This window comes from Salmo trutta, chromosome 19 (assembly GCF_901001165.1).
Source record: "Salmo trutta chromosome 19, fSalTru1.1, whole genome shotgun sequence".
Lineage (NCBI taxonomy): Eukaryota > Metazoa > Chordata > Actinopteri > Salmoniformes > Salmonidae > Salmo > Salmo trutta.
The window spans coordinates 12,093,147-12,113,846 of record NC_042975.1 but is presented as its reverse complement, the minus strand read 5'-3'; the positions used below and the strand labels follow the sequence as shown (position 1 = coordinate 12,113,846).

The 20,700-nt window shown below is 48.7% G+C and overlaps 1 protein-coding gene across 1 annotated transcript in view; it reads right to left on the bottom strand.

The window, feature by feature from the left end:
* Positions 1 to 20,700, bottom strand: part of LOC115153995 (gamma-aminobutyric acid receptor subunit beta-2) — a 110,440-nt gene that overhangs the window by 11,236 nt on the left and 78,504 nt on the right. The window contains exon 6 of the mRNA XM_029699741.1: positions 8,442 to 8,579. Coding sequence (XP_029555601.1) covers positions 8,442 to 8,579 — 138 coding nt within the window. The remainder of the gene's footprint in view (positions 1 to 8,441; positions 8,580 to 20,700) is intronic.

The window sequence follows — 20,700 nt, the reverse complement described above, 5'->3', positions numbered from 1 at the left end:
CCTCTTTGCCATTTATAGTGGAGGTGGACGCGTCCGAGGCTGGGGTAGGAGCAGTGCTGTCGCAGCGTTCGGACGCTCCTCCGAAGCTCCGCCCCTGTGCATTCTTTTCTAAGAAGCTGAGCCCGGCGATGCGTAACTATGATGTGGGGGACTGGGAGCTGTTAGCCGTGGTCAAGGCTTTGACGGTGTGGAGACATTGGCTTGAGGGGGCACGTCACCCTCTTCTCATCTGGACCGAACACCGTAACCTGGAGTATATCGGGGCAGCGAGGAGACTTAATCCTCGTCAAGCCAGGTGGGCCATGTTCTTTACAAGGTTTCAATTTACCCTCTCATACATTCCAGGTTCCCGGAACCGGAAGGCTGACGCACTGTCGCATCTCTACGACACCGAGGAGCGGACCATCGATCCTACTCCCATACTCCCCGCCTCCTGTCTGGTGGCACCGGTGGTATGGGAGGTGGATGCGGACATCGAGCGGGCGGGTCAGTCAGAACCTACTCCACCTCAATGTCCCGTGGGTCTGAAATACGTTCCACTTGGTGTTTGCGATCGCCTGATCCGATGGTCCCACACTCTACCCTCCTCGGGTCATCCTGGGGTGGAACGGACAGTGCGGGGCCTGAAGGGGAGGTACTGGTGGCCCACCTTGGCTGAAGATGTTCGTCATTATGTCTCTTCCTGTTCGGTGTGCGCCCAGTGCAAGGCTCCTAGGCACCTGCCTCGAGGGAAACTACAGCCCCTCCCCGTTCCACAACGACCTTGGTCTCACCTCTCGGTGGATTTCCTCACGGATCTCCAGCCATCTCAGGGGAACACCACGATCCTGGTCGTTGTGGATCGGTTCTCGAAGTCCTGCCGTCTGCTCCCTTTGCCCGGTCTTCCTACGGCCCTACAGACCGCGGAGGCCCTATTCACCCATGTCTTCCGGCACTATGGGGTACCCGAGGACATCGTATCTGATCGGGGTCCCCAGTTCACGTCCAGGGTGTGGAGGTCGTTTATGGAGAGGCTGGGGGTCTTGGTCAGCCTGACCTCGGGTTTCCACCCCGAGAGTAATGGGCAGGTAGAGCGCATTAACCAGGATGTGGGCAGGTTTCTGCGGTCGTATTGCCAGGACCGGCCAGGGGAGTGGGCGCGGTTCATGCCATAGGCTGAGATGGCCCAGAACTCTCAGCGCCACTCCTCTACTAACCTGTCACCTTTCCAGGTTGTGTTAGGTTATCAGCCGGTCCTGGTGCCATGGCAGCAGAGCCAGACGGAGGCTCCTGCGGTGGAGGAATGGGTGAAGCGCTCAAAAGAGACCTGGAATGCTGTCCAGGAGTGTCTAAAGAGGGCTGGAGAACGACACAAGGAGAGCGCTGAACGCCACCGCAGTGAGGCCCCCGTGTTTAACCCGGGGGACAGAGTCTGGCTCTCGACCCAAAACCTGCCCCTCCGCCTGCCCTGCCTGAAGCTGGGTCCGCGATTTGTGGGGCCGTTCAAAGTCCTGAGGAGAATAAACGAGGTGTGTTATAGGTTACAACTTCCTACATATTACCGCATTAACCCCTCGTTCCATGTGTCTCTCCTCAGGCCGGTGGTAGCTGGTCCGCTGCAGGACGCTGAGGTGCGGGAGGTCCCCCCGCCCCCCCTGGACATCGGGGGGGCCCCGGCGTACACAGTCCGGGCCATCCTGGACTCCCGACGTTGGGTAAGGGGCCTGCAGTACCTCGTGGACTGGGAGGGGTACGGCCCGGAGGAGAGGTGCTGGGTTCCGGCGGTGGACGTTCTGGATCCAGCTATGCTGCAGGAATTCCACCGTCTCCGCCCGGATCGACCGGCACCTCGCCCTCTGGGTCGTCCCCGAGGCCGGCGTCGGCGCGTCAGGGGAGGGGTACTGTCACAGTATCCACAGAAGGTGGCGCCCCTCCTCGGTCGGGCGGCGCTCGGCGTCGCCGGCCTACTAGCTGCCACCGATCCATGTTTGTGTGTCTTTTGGTTATGTCTGTCTGTTCCGCACCTGTTTCTTGTCTGTCATTAGTGGGGGTGGTATTTAGTGTGTCTTTTCAGTTCAGGATTTTGTGCGGGATTGTTTTATGTCATTTCAGTATAGATGTTAGTGAGCACTGCTCCCTATTTTCTATTATTGACCGGGCTGCGCCCCGTGCGTCATTTGTTTTGGGAACGTGTTTCCCTCTTTGATTATTGTATGCGCCCTGTGCCTTTCGGCTTCTTGTGTTTTCCGGATTGTTATTAAACACTACGATCTACCAGACCTCTGTCTCCTGCAATTGACTCTGCATCTCTAGTGATCCTGGTAACTCGTGACAATGCCTGACAAAGGCTGCCTGAAGGGTTCTACTGCCTGTTCAGGCTGATTCAAAACATAGCCGGCAGAGAAGAGGTACTGGGAGTGGACTTCTAGTCTGACTCAGGAAGCACGCACACCACCCACCACTTCCGAGTATATTACTCGCTAATGTTCAGTCTCTGGATAATAAAGTTCACGAGCTGAGGGCGAAGATTACCTTCCAGAGAGACATCAGAGATTGTAACACACTCTGTTTCACGGAAACATGGCTCTCTCAGGATATACTGTCTAAGTCCATACAGCCAGTTTGGTTCTCAGTTCATCGCACAAGCAGGAATAAATATCTCTCCGAGAAGAACAAGGGCGGGGGTGTATGTTTTCTGATTAACTACTCTTGGTTTGATTGTGATAACATACAGGAACTCAAGTCCTTTTGTTCACTAGACCAAGAATACCTCACAATCAAATGGCGACCGTATTAGCTCCCAAGAGAATTCTCTTTGGTTATAATCACAGCCGTGTATATTCCCCCTCAAGCTGATACCACAACAGCCCTCAAAGAACTTCACTGGACTTTATGGAAACTGGAAACCACATGTCCTGAGGTCACATTTATTGTAGCTGGGGATTTTAACAAAGCAAATTTGATGAAAATGCTGCCGAAGTTCTATCAACACCTCAACTGTAGTACTCGCGCTGCTAAAACACTCGACCACTGCTACTCCAACTTCCGGGATGCCTACAAGGCCCTCCCCCGCCCTCCATTCAGCAAATCTGATCATGACTCCATTTTGCTCCTCCCTTCCTATAGGCAGAAACTGAAACAGGAAGTACCCGTGCTAAGGACTATTCAATGCTGGTCTGACCAACTGGGATCCACGCTTCAAGATATTTTTATCACGCGGACTGGGATATGTTCCAGGTAGCCTCCGAGAATAACACTGACGAATATACTGATAATGTAACTGAGTTTATAAGGAAGTGTATAGGAGATGTTGTACCCACTGTGACTGTTAAAACCTACCCTAACCAAAAACCGTGGATAGATGGCAGCATTCTTGCAAAACTGAAAGCTCGAACCACCCCATTTAACCATGGCAAGGTGACTGGGAATATGGCAGAATACATACAGTGTAGTTATTCTCTCAGTAAGACAATCATACACTTAAAACGTCAGTATAGAGACAAAGTGGAGTCGCAATTCCATGGCTCAGACATGAGACGTATGTGGCAGGGTCTACAGACAATCATGGACTACAAAAGGAAAACCAGCCACGTCGTGAACACCGACTTCTTGCTTCCGGACAAGCTAAACACCTTCTTCGCCCACTTTGCAGATAACACAGTGCCATCGACGCGGCCTGCTACCATGACTGTGGGCTCTACTTATCCATGGCCGACGTGAGTAAGAAATTTAAGCGTGTTAACCCTGCCGGCCTAGACGGCATCTCCAGTCGCGTCCTCAGAGCATGCGCAGACCAGCTGGCTGGTGTGTTTACGGACATATTCAATCTCTCCCTATCCCAGTCTGCTGTCCCCACATGCTTCAAGATGGCCACCATTGTTCCTGTACCCAAGAAAGCAAAGGTAACTGAATTAAATGACTATCGCCCCATAGCACTCACTTCTGTCATCATGATGTGCTTTGAGAGACTAGTCAAGGATCTTATCACCTCTACCTTACCTGATACCCTAGACCCACTTCAATTTGCTTACTGCCCCAATAGATCCACAGACGATGCAATCGCCATTGCACTGCACACTGCCCTATCCCATTTGGACAAGAGGAAAACCTATGTAAGAATGCTGTTCATTGACTATAGCTCAGCATACAATAGCATAGTACCCTCCAAAGTAGGAAACAACACCTCTACTTTGTTGATCGTCAACACTGGTGACCCACAAGGGAGCATGCTCAGCCCCCTTCTGTACTCCCTGTTCACCCATGACTGCATGACCACTGTCATGACGTTGGCCTGTGGGTAAGGTTTATGACCCCCCCCCATAAATACCTTTCTCCCTTCCCCTCTCTGACCCTACTGAAGGACTGCTGTCCTGAAGGACTGCTGTCCTGTTAAATATAGAGAGTCTGGGAACATCAAACAAATGGGGAAAGAAAACATATTTTGGTAATAAAACCAGTTGGAAATATGCTTTGGAACGTAATGAGTATGGATGTCAGTTCGGTTGTCATCTGAGACATTATGACTGATGACAGGACGACATAAACTGTACCTGGGAAAGTATACACCCTCTAGTTATCAGAGTCACATGGAATTGTTATGCAATTGAAATGTTTGATATTGAAATTGTTTGTTAGGAGATTAAATGTAATTTTAGCTTCCAAATGAGAGAATTGGGTTTTCATAAGGAAAGTGCCCTGCTTGATCAGTGGCCCAACCCTGTGAAGAGACAGGGGTTATAAACGATGAAACACCTCCTTCCCCCTCTCCACTATATAAGCCTTTGATGAAAAGATAACCACGTTGTTCCAGTACTTGAGGTCTGCAGCCTCTACGTTAGAAGGACACACATGTCAAGTACAGAACTAAGCCAACCTCGGCGTGAGCTTTGGTGGCGAATGGTATGAACTTTGAGCTTATTCACTACAGAAGTGATACTTCCTAGCCGTTGAGTTAGCAGCGGCCGCTGTAGACGTGGGCTAGGAAAGGACGGACGACGGATCCAGTCTAACAAACAGACGAAGATACCACCACGTATCCAATGTACCACCAGAGATATTCTTCCGAGGACAGGAAGATATGTTGGCCAACCCGGCCAGCATCTACGACCAATCTACTGAAGCGCAGCTCAGAGTAAATATTTATTGCATTTTCCTTTTCCAAATGGGCGGTAATTTAGAATGCATAAGATAATGTATTTACGATAGCATAGCTGCTGTTTGTTTGTTCCTAAGTCTTCCCGCTCTTTCATTCAAGCCCAACACTCTTTCCTTTGTGTAACCAGCCGTCATATCTGTTCCGTCCACCGGGACGTTTTCTGTATGACATCATTTGTATTCTGTGTATTTGTAATTCTGTGTGATTAGTTAGGTATTTAGTAAATAAATAATTAAACCCAATTTTGTATTAATGATTCAACTTGTTTGCCAGGGTTCGTGAAGATAGCCAAGAATTTACAACTTTCATTATGAGACTGAAAATAAGATAAGGGTTAATATTGACTGCTATCGATGTAAAATATTACTAAGTATTTTAAGAGTTTATTCGGAAGATAACGGCTCTATAAACGTTCTTCCGTGGTGCCCTGACTTTCTAGTTAATTACATTTACATTATTAGCTTAATCAGGTAATATTAATTACAGAGAAAGAATTTTATAGGTTAGCATGTCATATTACTTAATCTGGCATAGCCAAAGACACGACACCACGGACGCCTCCAACTCAATCATCAAGTTTGCAGATGACACAAAAGTTGTAGGCTTGATTACCAACAACAACGAGACAGCCTACAGGGAGGAGGTGAGGGCTCTGAGAGTGTGGTGCCAGGACAATAAGCTCTCACTCAACGTCAACAAAACAAAGTAGATGATCGTGGACTTCAGGAAATGGCAGAGGGAGCACCCCCATATCCACATCGACAGGACCACAGTGGAGAAGGTGGAAAGCTTCAAGTTCCTCGGCGTACACATCACTGACAAACAGACAGTGTGGTGAAGAAGGCGCAACAGCGCCTCTTCAACCTCAGGAGGCTGAAGAAATTTGGCTTTGCACCTAAAACCTTTACAAACTTTTACAGATGCACAATTGAGAGCATCCTGTCGGGCTATATCACCGCCTGGTATGGCAACTGCAGCGCCTGCAACCACAGGGGTGTGTGGTCTACCCAATGCATCACCGGGGGCAAACTACCTGCCCTCCAGGACACCTACAGCACCCGATGTCACAGGAAGAACAACAACCACCCAAGCCACTGCCTGTTCACCTGGCTATCATCCAGAAGGCGAGGTCAGTACAGGTGCATCAAAGCTGCGACCGAGAGGCAGAAAAACAGCTTCTATCTCAAGGCCATCAGACTGTTAAATAGCCATCACTAGCACATTAGAGGATGCTGCCTATATACACAGACTTGAAATCACTGGCCACTTTAATAAATGGAACACTAGTCACTTAAATAATGTTTACATATTTTGCATTACTCATCTCATATGTATATACTGTATTATATACTATTCTACTGTATCTTAGTCTATGCTGGTCTTACATTGCTCGTCCATATTTACATATTCTTAATTCCATTCCTTTACTTAGATTGGTCTGTATTGTGTGTATTGTTGTGAAATTGTTAGATATTACTTGTTAGATATTACTGCAATGTTGGAGCTAGAAACACAAGCATTTTGTCATACCTGCAATAACACCTGCTAAACATGTGTATGTGACCAATAACATTTCATTTGATTTTATTTGTTGTTTGCCTCCAGAGCTTATCACTACAGAATTTGATTGACAACCCACAGTATGTCTGACAAAGGCTGCCTGAAGGGTCCCACTACCTGTTGTCATTTCCAAGATATCTGTCGGGGAAATACTCAACAGAAAGAATACTTGTTCTGGTTCTAACTCTGTGACATCAGCGTTCTCTTGCATTATCAGGGTTATGACTATCTCTAAATGTATGAAGAGAGGGCTTCTTTGCCTGCCTAGGAGAGCACTACATTTTCCTTATCTAGGCTTTATTTGATGTAAACCCAGCAGGCCGCTGTATGGCAGCATTGCTTGAACACGCTCATTTATTGTGTCCTTTGGGATTGGGATGTATTTTGGTTAGGTTGTATCATTCTACTACAATGGCAGGCGAGGGGGACCGTTAGAGCTGACATCAAGAAGGACCCACGGTATAAGGAGCTGAGGAAAAGCTAAACAGAAGGTGCAAGAGGAGTAGGAAGAGAAAGTGAATGTTTTACAGAGTGGGTATAAAACCGCCTCTGGCACACATCTCCAGTGAGTAGTTCACAGTTAGTTTTGACGTTGCCGTTAGTTAAAGATTTTCAGTGAGTTTAGTGTGCGGCGCACAGCAAATAGAGATGCAGGGAGGGTTTCCTCAAGGACTAATGAAACAGTGGGGGTGTTAAGGTTACAGTCTGGTTAATAAAGCAACAAGGGCATTTGTTGGTCTTTACCACAACATTGGGGGAGGGGAAGGGGGGGTGTTTGATAAATGCCAACCATTTCTGCTGATGTGTGCTTCTCCATGTAACCTGAGGGTCAGCCCTTACTGGTCTCAGCAGGCTGCTGTAGAAAATGGTAATCCCCCATCCTCAGTGCCTAAGCAGTGCAGTCACAGCCCATAAAGAAAGGGATGAGCTGTAACTACTATACATTCTTTATGCATCAGAAAACATTGGGTTTACCAGTTCATGGGGACACAAACTTCATAAGGCACAGGACAAGCTGTAATTGTTTGACTCACTCTGTGTCATTGTAATGCTCCCATTCAATAAAGTAGTTTCCCCGAGCCTCTACATACACTGCCACTGTCCTATTGCCTGCTTGCATTACAAATTCATGAAAATAAAAACATGTAGATTATGAATAAATAATTCAATAAAACAATGTATTTTTTTAAATAAGTCATGAGCATGCTCCATTTCTGAGAAGGGGGTGGCCTCCATTTTGCCTATGGGGCCTGTGCCAGTTCGGCTAAAGCAGGAACACCCCACATCCATTCCGGAACCACCACAGGGTCACCCTTCGCCTCTCTCTCTCTCGACCCTACATTACTCTTCCACCTTAATAAGAACCTCGTTCTCCCCCTATGGGGGTAATGTCCTGGAAACGGCATGCAGATTGTCAGAGGAGCCCCAATGTCGGAGCATCTAACTGACCTATAAATGGATGCAATTTACCAGCCAGGCCCTTAGTCAGCCCCATGGTCCCTGCACTGCACAGCGAGGGGCTCTAGCTCAGCCTGGGCCATTACAGAAAAACAGCTAGACTGATGTAACACGGCATTTTCTGGAAACGACATGAGAGCTCCTACTCAGAAACTGGCCAAGGATAACCTTGTAACAGAAGCACTTTTTTTGTCTACTCTGCAACCTTTGTATCTGTACTTAGCTATAATGATGAGTAAATGGGAGAGAGAAGCTTAATATAGGGGCCAGTTGGTGCATAAGACATCACCTGTAGAGAAGACGACATTCTTAGAGATGAGTTTGTGGTCCACGATGGAGAACTGGGGCAGCTCTATTCTCTCCACCCCCGTCACAGCGTTATGACCTCCTCGCCAGTAGAACTCTATGTCATCAGTGGTGTACCCATCTGAGGACGAGAGAGGAGGCAGGGCATTTGATGGAGAACACAAGGGCACACAGCCAGTCAGAAATATATTGAACGTGTATGTGTGTCACAATCTTCGTCGTGTTGAGGAAAGGAGGACCAAAATGCAGCGGGATTGTGGACACTCATGTTTTATTACTGACAAAAACACGAGTAAAGCATCCACTTGACAAACAAAACAATAAATGATAGTGTAACGGCTGTCGTCTGAAGAAGTGGACCAAGGTGCAGCGGAGTTAGTGTTCATTATTAGAATTTAATATCAACAACATGAACACTATACAAAACAAGAAAAGATTAAACCGACAGCAAACAGTCCTGTCTGGAACAAAATACTGACAGAAACAATTACCCACAAACCCAAAGGAAAAACATGCTCCTTATGTGTGACTCCCAATCAGCGGCAACGAGCTTCAGCTGTGCCTGATTGGGAGCCACACACACGGCCCAAAACAAAGAAATACCAAAACCTAGAAAAAGGAACATAGAACGCCCACCCAATGTAACACCCTGGCCTAACCAAAATAAAGAACAAAAACCCCTCTCTATGGCCAGGGCGTTACAGTACCCCCCCCCAAAGGTGCGGACTCCGGCCGCAAAACCTGACTCTGAAGGGGAGGGTCCGGGTGGGCCTTCTTACGGCGGCGGCTCAGGTGCGGGACGTGGCCTCTGCTCCACCCTTGACGCCGCCCTCTTCGGTGGCGCACCTGGCCGCGCCGAAGGTCTGGTGGGCGACACTGACTGCGCCCGGCTGGCGGGCGGCGATGGTTGCGCCCGGCTGGCGGGCGGCGATGGTTGCGCCCGGCTGGCGGGCGGCGATGGTTGCGCCCGGCTGGCGGGCGACCCTTGTTGCGCCCGGCTGGCGGGCGACCCTGGCTGCGCCCAGCTGGCGGGCGGCGATGGTTGCGCCTGGCTGGCGGGCGACCCTGGCTGCTCTGACGGCACTGACCCAGGATTCACCAGGCTGGGGAGACATGACAGAGGCCTGGCCCTAGGCGTAGGCACAGGACTCACCGGGCTGGCGGGCGTCCCTGGCCACTCTGGCAGGTCGGGGCAGTCTGGCCACTCCGGCAGTTCGGGGCAGTCTGGCCACTCCGGCAGTTCGGGGCAGTCTGGCCACTCCGGCAGTTCGGGGCAGTCTGGCCACTCCGGCAGTTCGGGGCAGTCTGGCCACTCCGGCAGTTCGGGGCAGTCTGGCCACTCCGGCAGTTCGGGGCAGTCTGGCCACTCCGGCAGTTCGGGGCAGTCTGGCCACTCCGGCAGTTCGGGGCAGTCTGGCCACTCCGGCAGTTCGGGGCAGTCTGGCCACTCCGGCAGTTCGGGGCAGTCTGGCCACTCCGGCAGTTCCGCGCAGTCTGGCCACTCCGGCAGTTCCGCGCAGTCTGGCCACTCCGGCAGTTCCGCGCAGTCTGGCCACTCCGGCAGTTCCGCGCAGTCTGGCCACTCCGGCAGTTCAGCGCAGTCTGGCCACTCCGGCAGTTCAGCGCAGTCTGGCCACTCCGGCAGTTCAGCGCAGTCTGGCCACTCCGGCAGTTCAGCGCAGTCTGGCCACTCCGGCAGTTCAGCGCAGTCTGGCCACTCCGGCAGTTCAGCGCAGTCTGGCCACTCCGGCAGTTCAGCGCAGTCTGGCCACTCCGGCAGTTCAGCGCAGTCTGGCCACTCCGGCAGTTCAGCGCAGTCTGGCCACTCCGGCAGTTCAGCGCAGTCTGGCCACTCCGGCAGTTCAGCGCAGTCTGGCCACTCCGGCAGTTCAGCGCAGTCTGGCCACTCCGGCAGTTCAGCGCAGTCTGACCTCTCTGGCGACTGTTGACTGGCGGGCAGCTCTGACGACTGTTGACTGGCGGGCAGCTCTGACGACTGTTGACTGGCGGGCAGCTCTGACGACTGTTGACTGGCGGGCAGCTCTGACGACTGTTGACTGGCGGGCAGCTCTGACGACTGTTGACTGGCGGGCAGCTCTGGTGATGGTTGACTGGCGGGCAGCTCTGGTGATGGTTGACTGGCGGGCAGCTCTGACGACTGTTGACTGGCGGGCAGCTCTGACGACTGCTGACTGGCAGGGCTGGGGACACGCACCTTGGGCTTGGTGCGGGGCGCAGGGACGGGCCGGACAGGACTGTGGACACGCACCTTGGGCTTGGTGCGGGGAGCAGGGACGGGCCAGACAGGACTGTGAACACGCACTGGTGAACTGAAGCGTGGAGCCGGTTTTGCCACTCGTCCTGGCTGGATGCCCTTCCTAGCACGGCATGTGCTGGGCATGTCCACCGGACGCACCGGGCTGTGCGGGCGCACTGGCGACACAGCGCGCAACTCCGCATACCAAGGCTCCTCCAGATCATCCCTCTGCAGGTCCTCAATCAACTGCCTCATCATCTGTATCTCCTCCTCTGCCGTCATCCCCCACGAGAGCAGTGGTCTGGGCTCCTCCTCTGCCCTTCCGGACCACCCCATTAGCCCCCCCAAAAAAATTTCTTGGGGGTGTCTTCCGGGCTTCCTCGACCGACGCCAGCGACCCCGTCTGCTGGCCGGCGTCTCCTCCATTGACCGGACCTCCCTCTTCCGCTGCTTGGTCCCTTGGTGGTGGGTAATTCTGTAACGGTTGTCGTCGTCCTCTGACGATATAACGAAATCGTCATCGGAAAATGTGGACCAAAATGCAGCAGGTACGTGTATGCTCATATTTAGATTTATTCACTTACAAAAACCACTGAATACAAAATAACAAAACCACTAGAACAAACGAACAACTAACAGTCTGGCAAAGCCTAGGGCTGAACACAGAACACCCACCCAATGTAACACCCTGGCCTAACCAAAATAAAGAACAAAAACCCCTCTCTATGGCCAGGGCGTTACAGATAGTCACGACACGAAACAGTTTTGCAGGCTCACAAACGCAGTGCAAAAACAATCTCCCACAAAAGACACATACAAACACACCCTAATATATGGGACTCTCAATCAAAGGCAAATGGACAACGCCTACCTTCAATTGAGAGTCCCAACCCCAATTGACCACACATAGACATACAACAGCTAGATCAATCATAGACATACATAACAAGGAACAGTGCCCAAAAAACCCTGGAATACACAAATCAAATCCCCTACAACAAACACACCACCCCGAATACCATAAAACAAATACCCTCTGCCACGTCCTGACCAAACTACAACACCAATTAACCCTTATACTGGCCAGGACGTGACAATGAGTCTCCAAGGATTATTAAGTTCAACATAAACAATTGTGGGCACATAATCATCATATAAGGCACACAAAGAATGTGTTGATTAAATCAGAAGCATTGTAAATACTGTAGCTTCAACCTAACATGTCTGCCACTTGGATCCGAGTATATTTCAATAGAGAAGATTTAAACAAAACAACCACAATATGAAGTCAAATTTTGACCACAATGAGAATAATATTTTTTTAACTGAGCATAAATACTCATATAAAACAATGTTAATTTCTCTGCCTCAGTGCTTACTCAACTAAAACTAGTACAGAAATAAGCAGCCAGCCAGTGGACTCACGGATATAAACTATTGAGTAACTGTAACGTCCTCCGTTAAAAAGGTAGACCAAGGCGCAGCGTGAGTTGGGTTCATCTTACTTTATTTTAAATGTGAACCAGCAAAACAATAAACAATACAGCGAAAGAAAAGCTATGCGTGCAAACATATGCAACGCAAAGACAACTTCCCAAAAAGGTGGAAAAAGGGCTACCTAAGTATGGCTCCCAATCAGAGACAACGATAGACAGCTGTCCCTGATTGAGAACCATACCAGGCCAAAAACCAAAGAAATACAAAACATAGATAGGGAACATAGAATGCCCACCCCAACTCACGCCCTGACCAAACCAAAATAGAGACATAAAAAGGAACTCTAAGGTCAGGGCGTGACAGTACCCCCCCCAAAGGTGCGGACTCTGGCCGCAAAATCTAAACCTATAGGGCAGGGTCCGGGTGGGCATCTATCCGCGATGGTGGCTCAGGGGCGGGACGCAGACCCCGCTCCACCACTGGCTCACCCCACTTTGGTGGCGCCTCTAGAGCGGGGTCCCTCGCCGCCGACCCTGGACTGGGGACCCTCACAGCGGGTCCCGGACTGGAGGGCGACCCTGGGAGCTCCGGACTGGAGGGCGACTCTGGGAGCTCCGGACTGGAGGGCGACTCTGGGAGCTCCGGACTGGAGGGCATCTCTGGGAGCTCCGGACTGGAGGGCGTCTCTGTCTGTTCCGGACTCTAGGCCGTCTCTGTCGGTTCTGGACTGTAGGCCGTCTCAGCAGGCTCCGGACTGTAAATTGTCGCCGGACGCTCTGGACGGGGAACTGTCGCCGGAAGCTCTGGACGGGGAACTGTCGCCGGAAGCTCTGGACGGGGCACTGTCGCCGGAAGCTCTGGACGGGGAACTGTTGCCGGAAGCTCTGGACGGGGAACTGTCGCCGGAAGCTCTGGACGGGGAATGCGCAACGGAAGCCTGATGCGTGGGGCTGGCTTTGGAGATGCCAGACTAGTAACACGCACCACAGGGCTAGTGTGAGGAGCAGGAACAGGACGTACTGGACTGGACAGGCGCACTGGAGGCCTGATGCGTGGGACTGGCTTTGGAGGCAGCAGACTAGTAACACGCACCCCCAGGCTAGTGCGGAGAGCAGGAACCTGACGTACTGGAGGGCTGGTCCGTGGAGGAGGCACAGGATCGACCGGGCTGTGGGGGAGCACTGGAGATCTGGTGCGTAGGCTTGCCACCACTCTTCCAGGCTGAATGCCCACTTTCGCCAGGCACGGGCGGAGCGCAGGCATAGGACGAACTGAGCCCTCCCAGCGCCCCGGAGACACAGCACGCAGAACCGGCGCAGGATACCCTGGGTCGAAATGGCGTGCTGGAGACCAGACGCGCTGGGCTGGCACACTCCGCCCTGACTGGATGCCCACTCTCGCATGGCACTTGCGGGGGGCTGGGATATAACGTACCGGGCTATGAGCACGTACTGGAGACCCCGTGCGCTTTACCGCATAACACGGTGCCTGACCAGTACCACTCTGCCTCCAGTAAGCACGGGGAGTTGGCTCAGGTCCAGCGCCTGACTCCGCCAATCTACCCGTGTGCCCCCCCCCCGCCAAATTATTTTTGGGGCTGCCCCTCGTGCCTGCTTTGTTGCCTTGCCTCATATCGCCCAGCTTGTCTCCAGGGTCCCTGTCCGTCCAAAATCTCCTACCAAGTCCATGACTCGAGATAACTCCTCTCCAGCTCCTTACCCCGCTGCTTGGTCTTCTTTTGGTGGGAAGTTCTGTAACGTCCGTCGTTAAAGGTAGACCAAAGCGCAGCGTGAGTTGGGTTCATCTTACTTTATTTTAAACGTGAACCAGCAAAACAATAAACAATACAACGAACGAAACGCTATGCGTGCAAACACATGCAACGCAAAGACAACTTCCCACAAAAGACAGGTGGAAAAAGGGCTACCTAAGTATGGCTCCCAATCAGAGACAACAATAGACAGCTGTCCCTGATTGAGAACTATACCAGGACAAAACCAAAGAAATACAAAACATAGATAGGGAACATAGAATGCCCACCCCAACTCACGCCCTGACCAAACCAAAATAGAGACATAAAAAGGAACTCAGGGCGTGACAGTAACATCTTATAGAATCCCAATGATTTTTTTTCTCTCCATCAGACCATGAAACTGGGTCTTGCATAATCCAGTTCCTGCCTGCCTAGGCCAATGCAGTGGTCAATTCGGCTGACTCCAGGGCACTGTGTGCACGCATTATAACAGAGACAAGAGACAGAGATGGAGGGTTCTGCAACACTCCAAATCGCAGGTTAATGAATGAGAAATAAATAAGGTGTTTTTCTCTTGTCTCTCTCCTAATCAAACGTTAAAAACACTTCCTCCTCATAATGACTGGTAATCAAAATGTGCGTGTGTGTGTGTTTATGAATTTGTGTGTGTGTATTTGCGTGACTGTGTGTCTGCGTGCCTGCATGTGTGTGTATGTTTGTGTGCATGAATGTGTGTGTATCTATTCACATGAATATATATGTGTGAGAGCGTGGTGCGTGTGAGAGCGTGGTGCGTTTGGTGTGCGTGTGCAGGTGGATCTCATGGCTGAGTGATATTTGACAGGACTATTCAGGAACTCTCCCACTGGCTCATTGATTAGTCCCACGCAGGCCTTCCCTTTCTCTTCCTTTATCTTCTCACCCTCTCTTCTCCCCCTCTCCCCTGCTCCCCCTCTCTTCCCTCTCTTCCCTCTCCTCTCCCCCTCTCCTCCCCCTCTCCTCTCCTCTCCCCCTCTCCTCTTCTCTCCCCTCTCCCCATCTCCTCTCCTCCCTCACCCCCTCTCCTCCCTCTCTTCTCCCCCTCTCCTCTGCCACTCTCCTCTCCTCCCTGTCCTCTCCTCCTCTCCTACCTCTCCTCTCCTCCCTCTCATCAAAAGGTTGGGGAATGGAACAATATTTCCCTTTCTCAACCAGTTGAAAGTGTCCGTTGGTACATAAAGAATATGATGTCAGATCAGCTGTTGTCTGGGACATTATATCTGATGATAGGACGACATAAATTGTATCTTGGAAAGTCTACACATTCTAGTTATGAGATTCACATGGAATTGTTATGCAATTTAAATGTTTAAATATGAAACTATTTGTGAAAATATTATAATTTTAGCCTCCTAAATAAGAGAATTGTTTCCTAGTAAAACGTAGGCCCACTCAGTGGCCATGCCCAAGTGAACAGACATTGGTTGAGAACTATGAAACACGCCCTTCTCTCCCCCAGTACAAAAGCCCTTTGACAGAAGTCAAACTTAGTTCCCGATGACGTGAGGACTGGTGTCCATATGTTTAAAAGGGCTAATTTCAACTACAACCAAACAAAATTAACATTTAGTTCTAGAAATGTTAGGACTGCTGTCCTAACGTTTAAAAGGGCGAATTTCAACGTGGAGGTGACGATCACCACGCTGGAATGGTGAACTTCGACTGGACCAGCCAGAATACAGCACGAGCTGACTATGTCAACTTGGTATGAACTTTGAACTATTATTCACTAAAGAAGTGATACATCCTAGACGTCGACTTATCAGCTGCAGCTGTAAACGCACGTGGCCTAGGAAAGGACAGACAATCTCAGAAGAATGACAGGGTACTACAACGTATCCGCTCTACAACACTACGACCAGAAAGATTCTTCAAAGGACAATGGCGATCTCTGCTGGGTAAACCAGTCTTCCATCTTCGACCCATCTATCGAAGCGCAGCTCAGAGTAAATATATATACAGTGGGGCAAAAAAGTATTTAGTCAGCCACCAATTGTGCAAGTTCTCCCAATTAAAAAGATGAGAGAGGCCTGTAATTTTCATCATAGGTACACGTCAACTATGACAGACAAAATTAGGAAAAAAAATCCAGAAAATCACATTGTAGGATTTTTAATTTATTTATTTGCAAATTATGGTGGAAAATAAGTATTTGGTCACCTACAAACAAGCAAGATTTCTGGCTCTCACAGACCTGGAACTTCTTCTTTAAGAGGCTCCTCTGTCCTCCACTCGTTACCTGTATTAATGGCACCTGTTTGAACTTGTTATCAGTATAAAAGACACCTGTCCACAACCTCAAACAGTCACACTCCAAACTCCACTATGGCCAAGACCAAAGAGCTGTCAAAGGACACCAGAAACAAAATTGTAGACCTGCACCAGGCTGGGAAGACTGAATCTGCAATAGGTAAGCAGCTTGGTTTGAAGAAATCAACTGTGGGAGCAATTATTAGGAAATGGAAGACATACAAGACCACTGATAATCTCCCTCGATCTGGGGCTCCACGCAAGATCTCACCCCGTGGGGTCAAAATGATCACAAGAACGGTGAGCAAAAATCCCAGAACCACACGGGGGGACCTAGTGAATGACCTGCAGAGAGCTGGGACAAAAGTAACAAAGCCTACCATCAGTAACACACTACGTCGCCAGGGACTCAAATCCTGCAGTGCCAGATGTGTCCCCCTGCTTAAGCCAGTACATGTCCAGGCCCGTCTGAAGTTTGCTAGAGAGCATTTGGATCATCCAGAAGAGGATTGGGAGAATGTCATATGGTCAGATGAAACCAAAATATAACTTTTTGGTAAAAACTCAACTCGTCGTGTTTGGAGGACAAAGAATGCTGAGTTGCATCCAAAGAACACCATACCTACTGTGAAGCATGGGGGTGGAAACATCATGCTTTGGGGCTGTTTTTCTGCAAAGGGACCAGGACGACTGATCCGTGTAAAGGAAAGAATGAATGGGGCCATGTATCGAGAGATTTTGAGTGAAAACCACCTTCCATCAGCAAGGGCATTGAAGATGAAACGTGGCTGGGTCTTTCAGCATGACAATGATCCCAAACACACTGCCCGGGCAACAAAGGAGTGGCTTCGTAAGAAGCATTTCAAGGTCCTGGAGTGGCCTAGCCAGTCTCCAGATCTTAACCCCATAGAAAATCTTTGGAGGGAGTTGAAAGTCTGTGTTGCCCAGCGACAGCCCCAAAACATCACTGCTGTAGAGGAGATCTGCATGGAGGAATGGGCCAAAATACCAGCAACAGTGTGTGAAAACCTTGTGAAGACTTACAGAAAACGTTTGACCTGTGTCATTGCCAACAAAGGGTATATAACAAAGTATTGAGATAAACTTTTGTTATTGACCAAATACTTATTTTCCACCATAATTAGCAAATAAATTCATAAAAAATCCTACAATGTGATTTTCTGGATTTGTTTTTCTCATTTTGTCTGTCATAGTTGAAGTACCTATGATGAAAATTACAGGCCTCTCTCATCTTTTTAAGTGGGAGAACTTGCACAATTGGTGGCTGACTAAATACTTTTTTGCCCCACTGTATCTTGCACTTTCCTTTTCTGAATGGGCGGTTATTAGAATGTATAAGATTCTGTATTTACGGTAGCATAGCTTTTCAAGGTCTGATAGACCCAATCCCTTTGTCCCTCAGTCTTCCCACTCTTTCATTCAAACCCAACCCCCTTCCTTTGTGTAACCAGCTGTCATATCGGGTTAGCCCACTAGGGGCTTTTCATGACATGATTAGTAATCGATGTATGATCTATCATGTGTATATATATGTAATTCTGTGTGATTACTTAGGTATTTAGTAAATAAATAATTAAGCCAATTTGTGTGTTGCTGATTCAAGTACTTACAACAATCAGAATGAGACAGATTGAGGTGACGATTAATAATTGACTACTATTGATATAAAAGATCTTCAGATCTTTAAGAGAGTGGATTCGGGAGGTAACTGCTCTATTAATGGTTTAATTGTTACATGGTTTAATTCAATCACAAAATCAATTAAACGTTAGGTAATGGATTTGATAAATAGCATGTCATATAATTGAATCATAGTCAGACACGACATCATGATGGTACAGTATGCGTTTCATTGAAGCTATTTCGAAGAGGCTGTTAAGAGCTATTTGTTTTTTGTGATAGATCGTTAAGTTACGTAATACAGCATATACAAGTCAATACGCAATAACCAATGCATTATTATCATAGAGCCTACACGATAAACATCCTTCCAACCCCTGCTATAGAGATGGCGATATCAGGTCGCTGCTTGGTTGGTTGGGCTTCTCTGATCCACTTAACTCCATTGAGCCCGACTTTGCAAATTATATTTTGCCTCCATTTGCTGTCATAGCTCTTTCATCACTGCATTTGGATTGATTGGATCCCCATGCAGAATCAGTGATGCACAAGAACTGGAAGGAAGGAGGGAGAGAGGAGAGAGAGAGAAGAGGACTGAGGAGAAAACGCCCTGCCTTTCTACATAGGCTGGGTCTCCCTTGTCCCTGGTTGACTTTAATTTGAACTCTTAAGGCAGGGGTGGGCAACTTCAGTCCTCGAGAGCCTGATTGGTGTCACACTTTTTCTCCATCCCGAGCAAACACAGCTGATTAGTGAAATGTGATTCTAAACTGAAGATCATGGTTAGGTGATTATTGGAGTCAGGTGTGTTAGCTGGAGCTGGGGCAAAACTGTGACACCAATCAGGCCCTCGAGGACTGGAATTAACCACCCCTGTCTTAAAGGATAGATGACTATGCTAAGCTAACACAAAGTATCTTCCCATAGACTCACGGGTTTGGGAGCTTTGTCAGTAAAAATACATCAAATGTATCTTGATAACATTGTTAGAGATAGCATAATAGGCCCATCTGACTAAAGGCATTTTATAAAGCTTATAAAATAAATTCAGAATTGATTTGTTTTATTGTTCTTAGGGAGACCTTTGTAGGAGTTTGGTGGGAGACTTCACTCATCATAATATACTGTAACTTGACTTCAAACAACATTTGGGCTGAAACCAGACATTCAAATATGTCTCTGACTGGAGCTGACTGGATTAGAATTGAATTACACAATCTCACACTAAATATGTACAGAAAGTATTGCAACAGACATTGTGCGTTTTTGAGTGGCTTAACTCATGTGAAAATACACACATTTTTCTCCTACTTAATTCGTAGGAAAATACACATTTTTGTGTGACTTCATTTATAGGAAAAGTAATTTTTTTGGGGCAAACTTCAGAACATACATTTGAAAGTTATTGGAGCAATGCATGATGGACAATGGTGTTCTACACTGCCTTTTTTTGTGTCCCACATTTATCTATAAAAAAAAACATGTTAACAACACAATATTGTTAATCAACCAGGTTGTCACCAAAATACTTATAATATAATAGTATCCGTAAGTTTTTAAAGTTTTTTATTAATGCCAATGCTGTTCTATGCTTGTTTTTCCTCAATATTTTGGGATTCTGGTGCTATGTCGGATTTTATGAGGGTTGCCAGATTGGAGTTAAAAGCTATATTTGTCTGTACGTTACGTTGGTATAAATGATTCGGAAGACAGGCGCAGGAATGCGTAATACTTTTTTTTATTCAGCCTCAAATGACGGCGTGCTGTGTAAAGGCACAGGGATGGAGACCAAACAAACACGTAACAAAAACACAGGGTTGAAACCCAAACAAAAGAGCGAGGAGTACCTCGAATAAATAATACAAGTGCACAATGATTAACACACAGGACGAGACCCGTAATCATCTGCGCAATCCACAAAGGCACGAAAGCCCAAAACATACAGCACATGTACTCATACGCACCAACGGATATAGTAACATTCCTGCTTACAAGCAAAAATTAAAGCAGGAAGAACCAGTGACTCGGTCTCTAAAAAAGTGGTCAGATGAAGCAGATGCTAAACTACAGGACTGTTTTGCTATCACAGACTGGAACATGTTCCGGGATTCTTTCGATGTCATTGAGGAGTACACCACATCAGTCACTGGCTTTACCAATAAGTGCATCGAGGACGTCTTCCCCACAGTGACTGTACGTACATACCCCAACCAGAAGCCATGGATTACAGGCAACATTCGCACTGAGCAGAAGGGTAGGGCTGCCGCTTTCAAGGTGCGGGACTCTAACCCGGAAGCTTACAAGAAATCCTGCTATTCCCTGCGACGAACCATCAAACAGGCAAAGCGTCAATACTGGGCTAAGATTGAATCATACTACACCGGCTCCGACGCTCGTCTTATGTGGCAGGGCTTGCAAACTACTACAGACTACAAAGGGAAGCACAGCCGCGAGCTGCCCAGTGACACGAGCCTACCAGACGAGCTAAATCACTTCTATGCTTGCTTCGAGGCAAGCAACACTGAGTCATGCATGAGAGCATCAGCTGTTCCGGACGACTGTGTGATCACGCTCTCCGTAGCCGATGTGAGTAAGACCTTGAAACAGGTCAACATACACAAGGCTGCGGGGCCAGACGGATTACCAGGACGTGTGCTCCGGGCATGTGCTGACCAACTGGCAGGTGTCTTCACTGACATTTTCAACATGTCCCTGATTGAGTCTGTAATACCAACATGTTTCAAGCAGACCACCATAGTCCCTGTGCACAAGAACACAAAGGCAACCTGCCTAAATGACTACAGACATGTAGCACTCACGTCTGTAGCCATGAAGTGCTTTGAAAGGTTGGTAATGGCTCACATC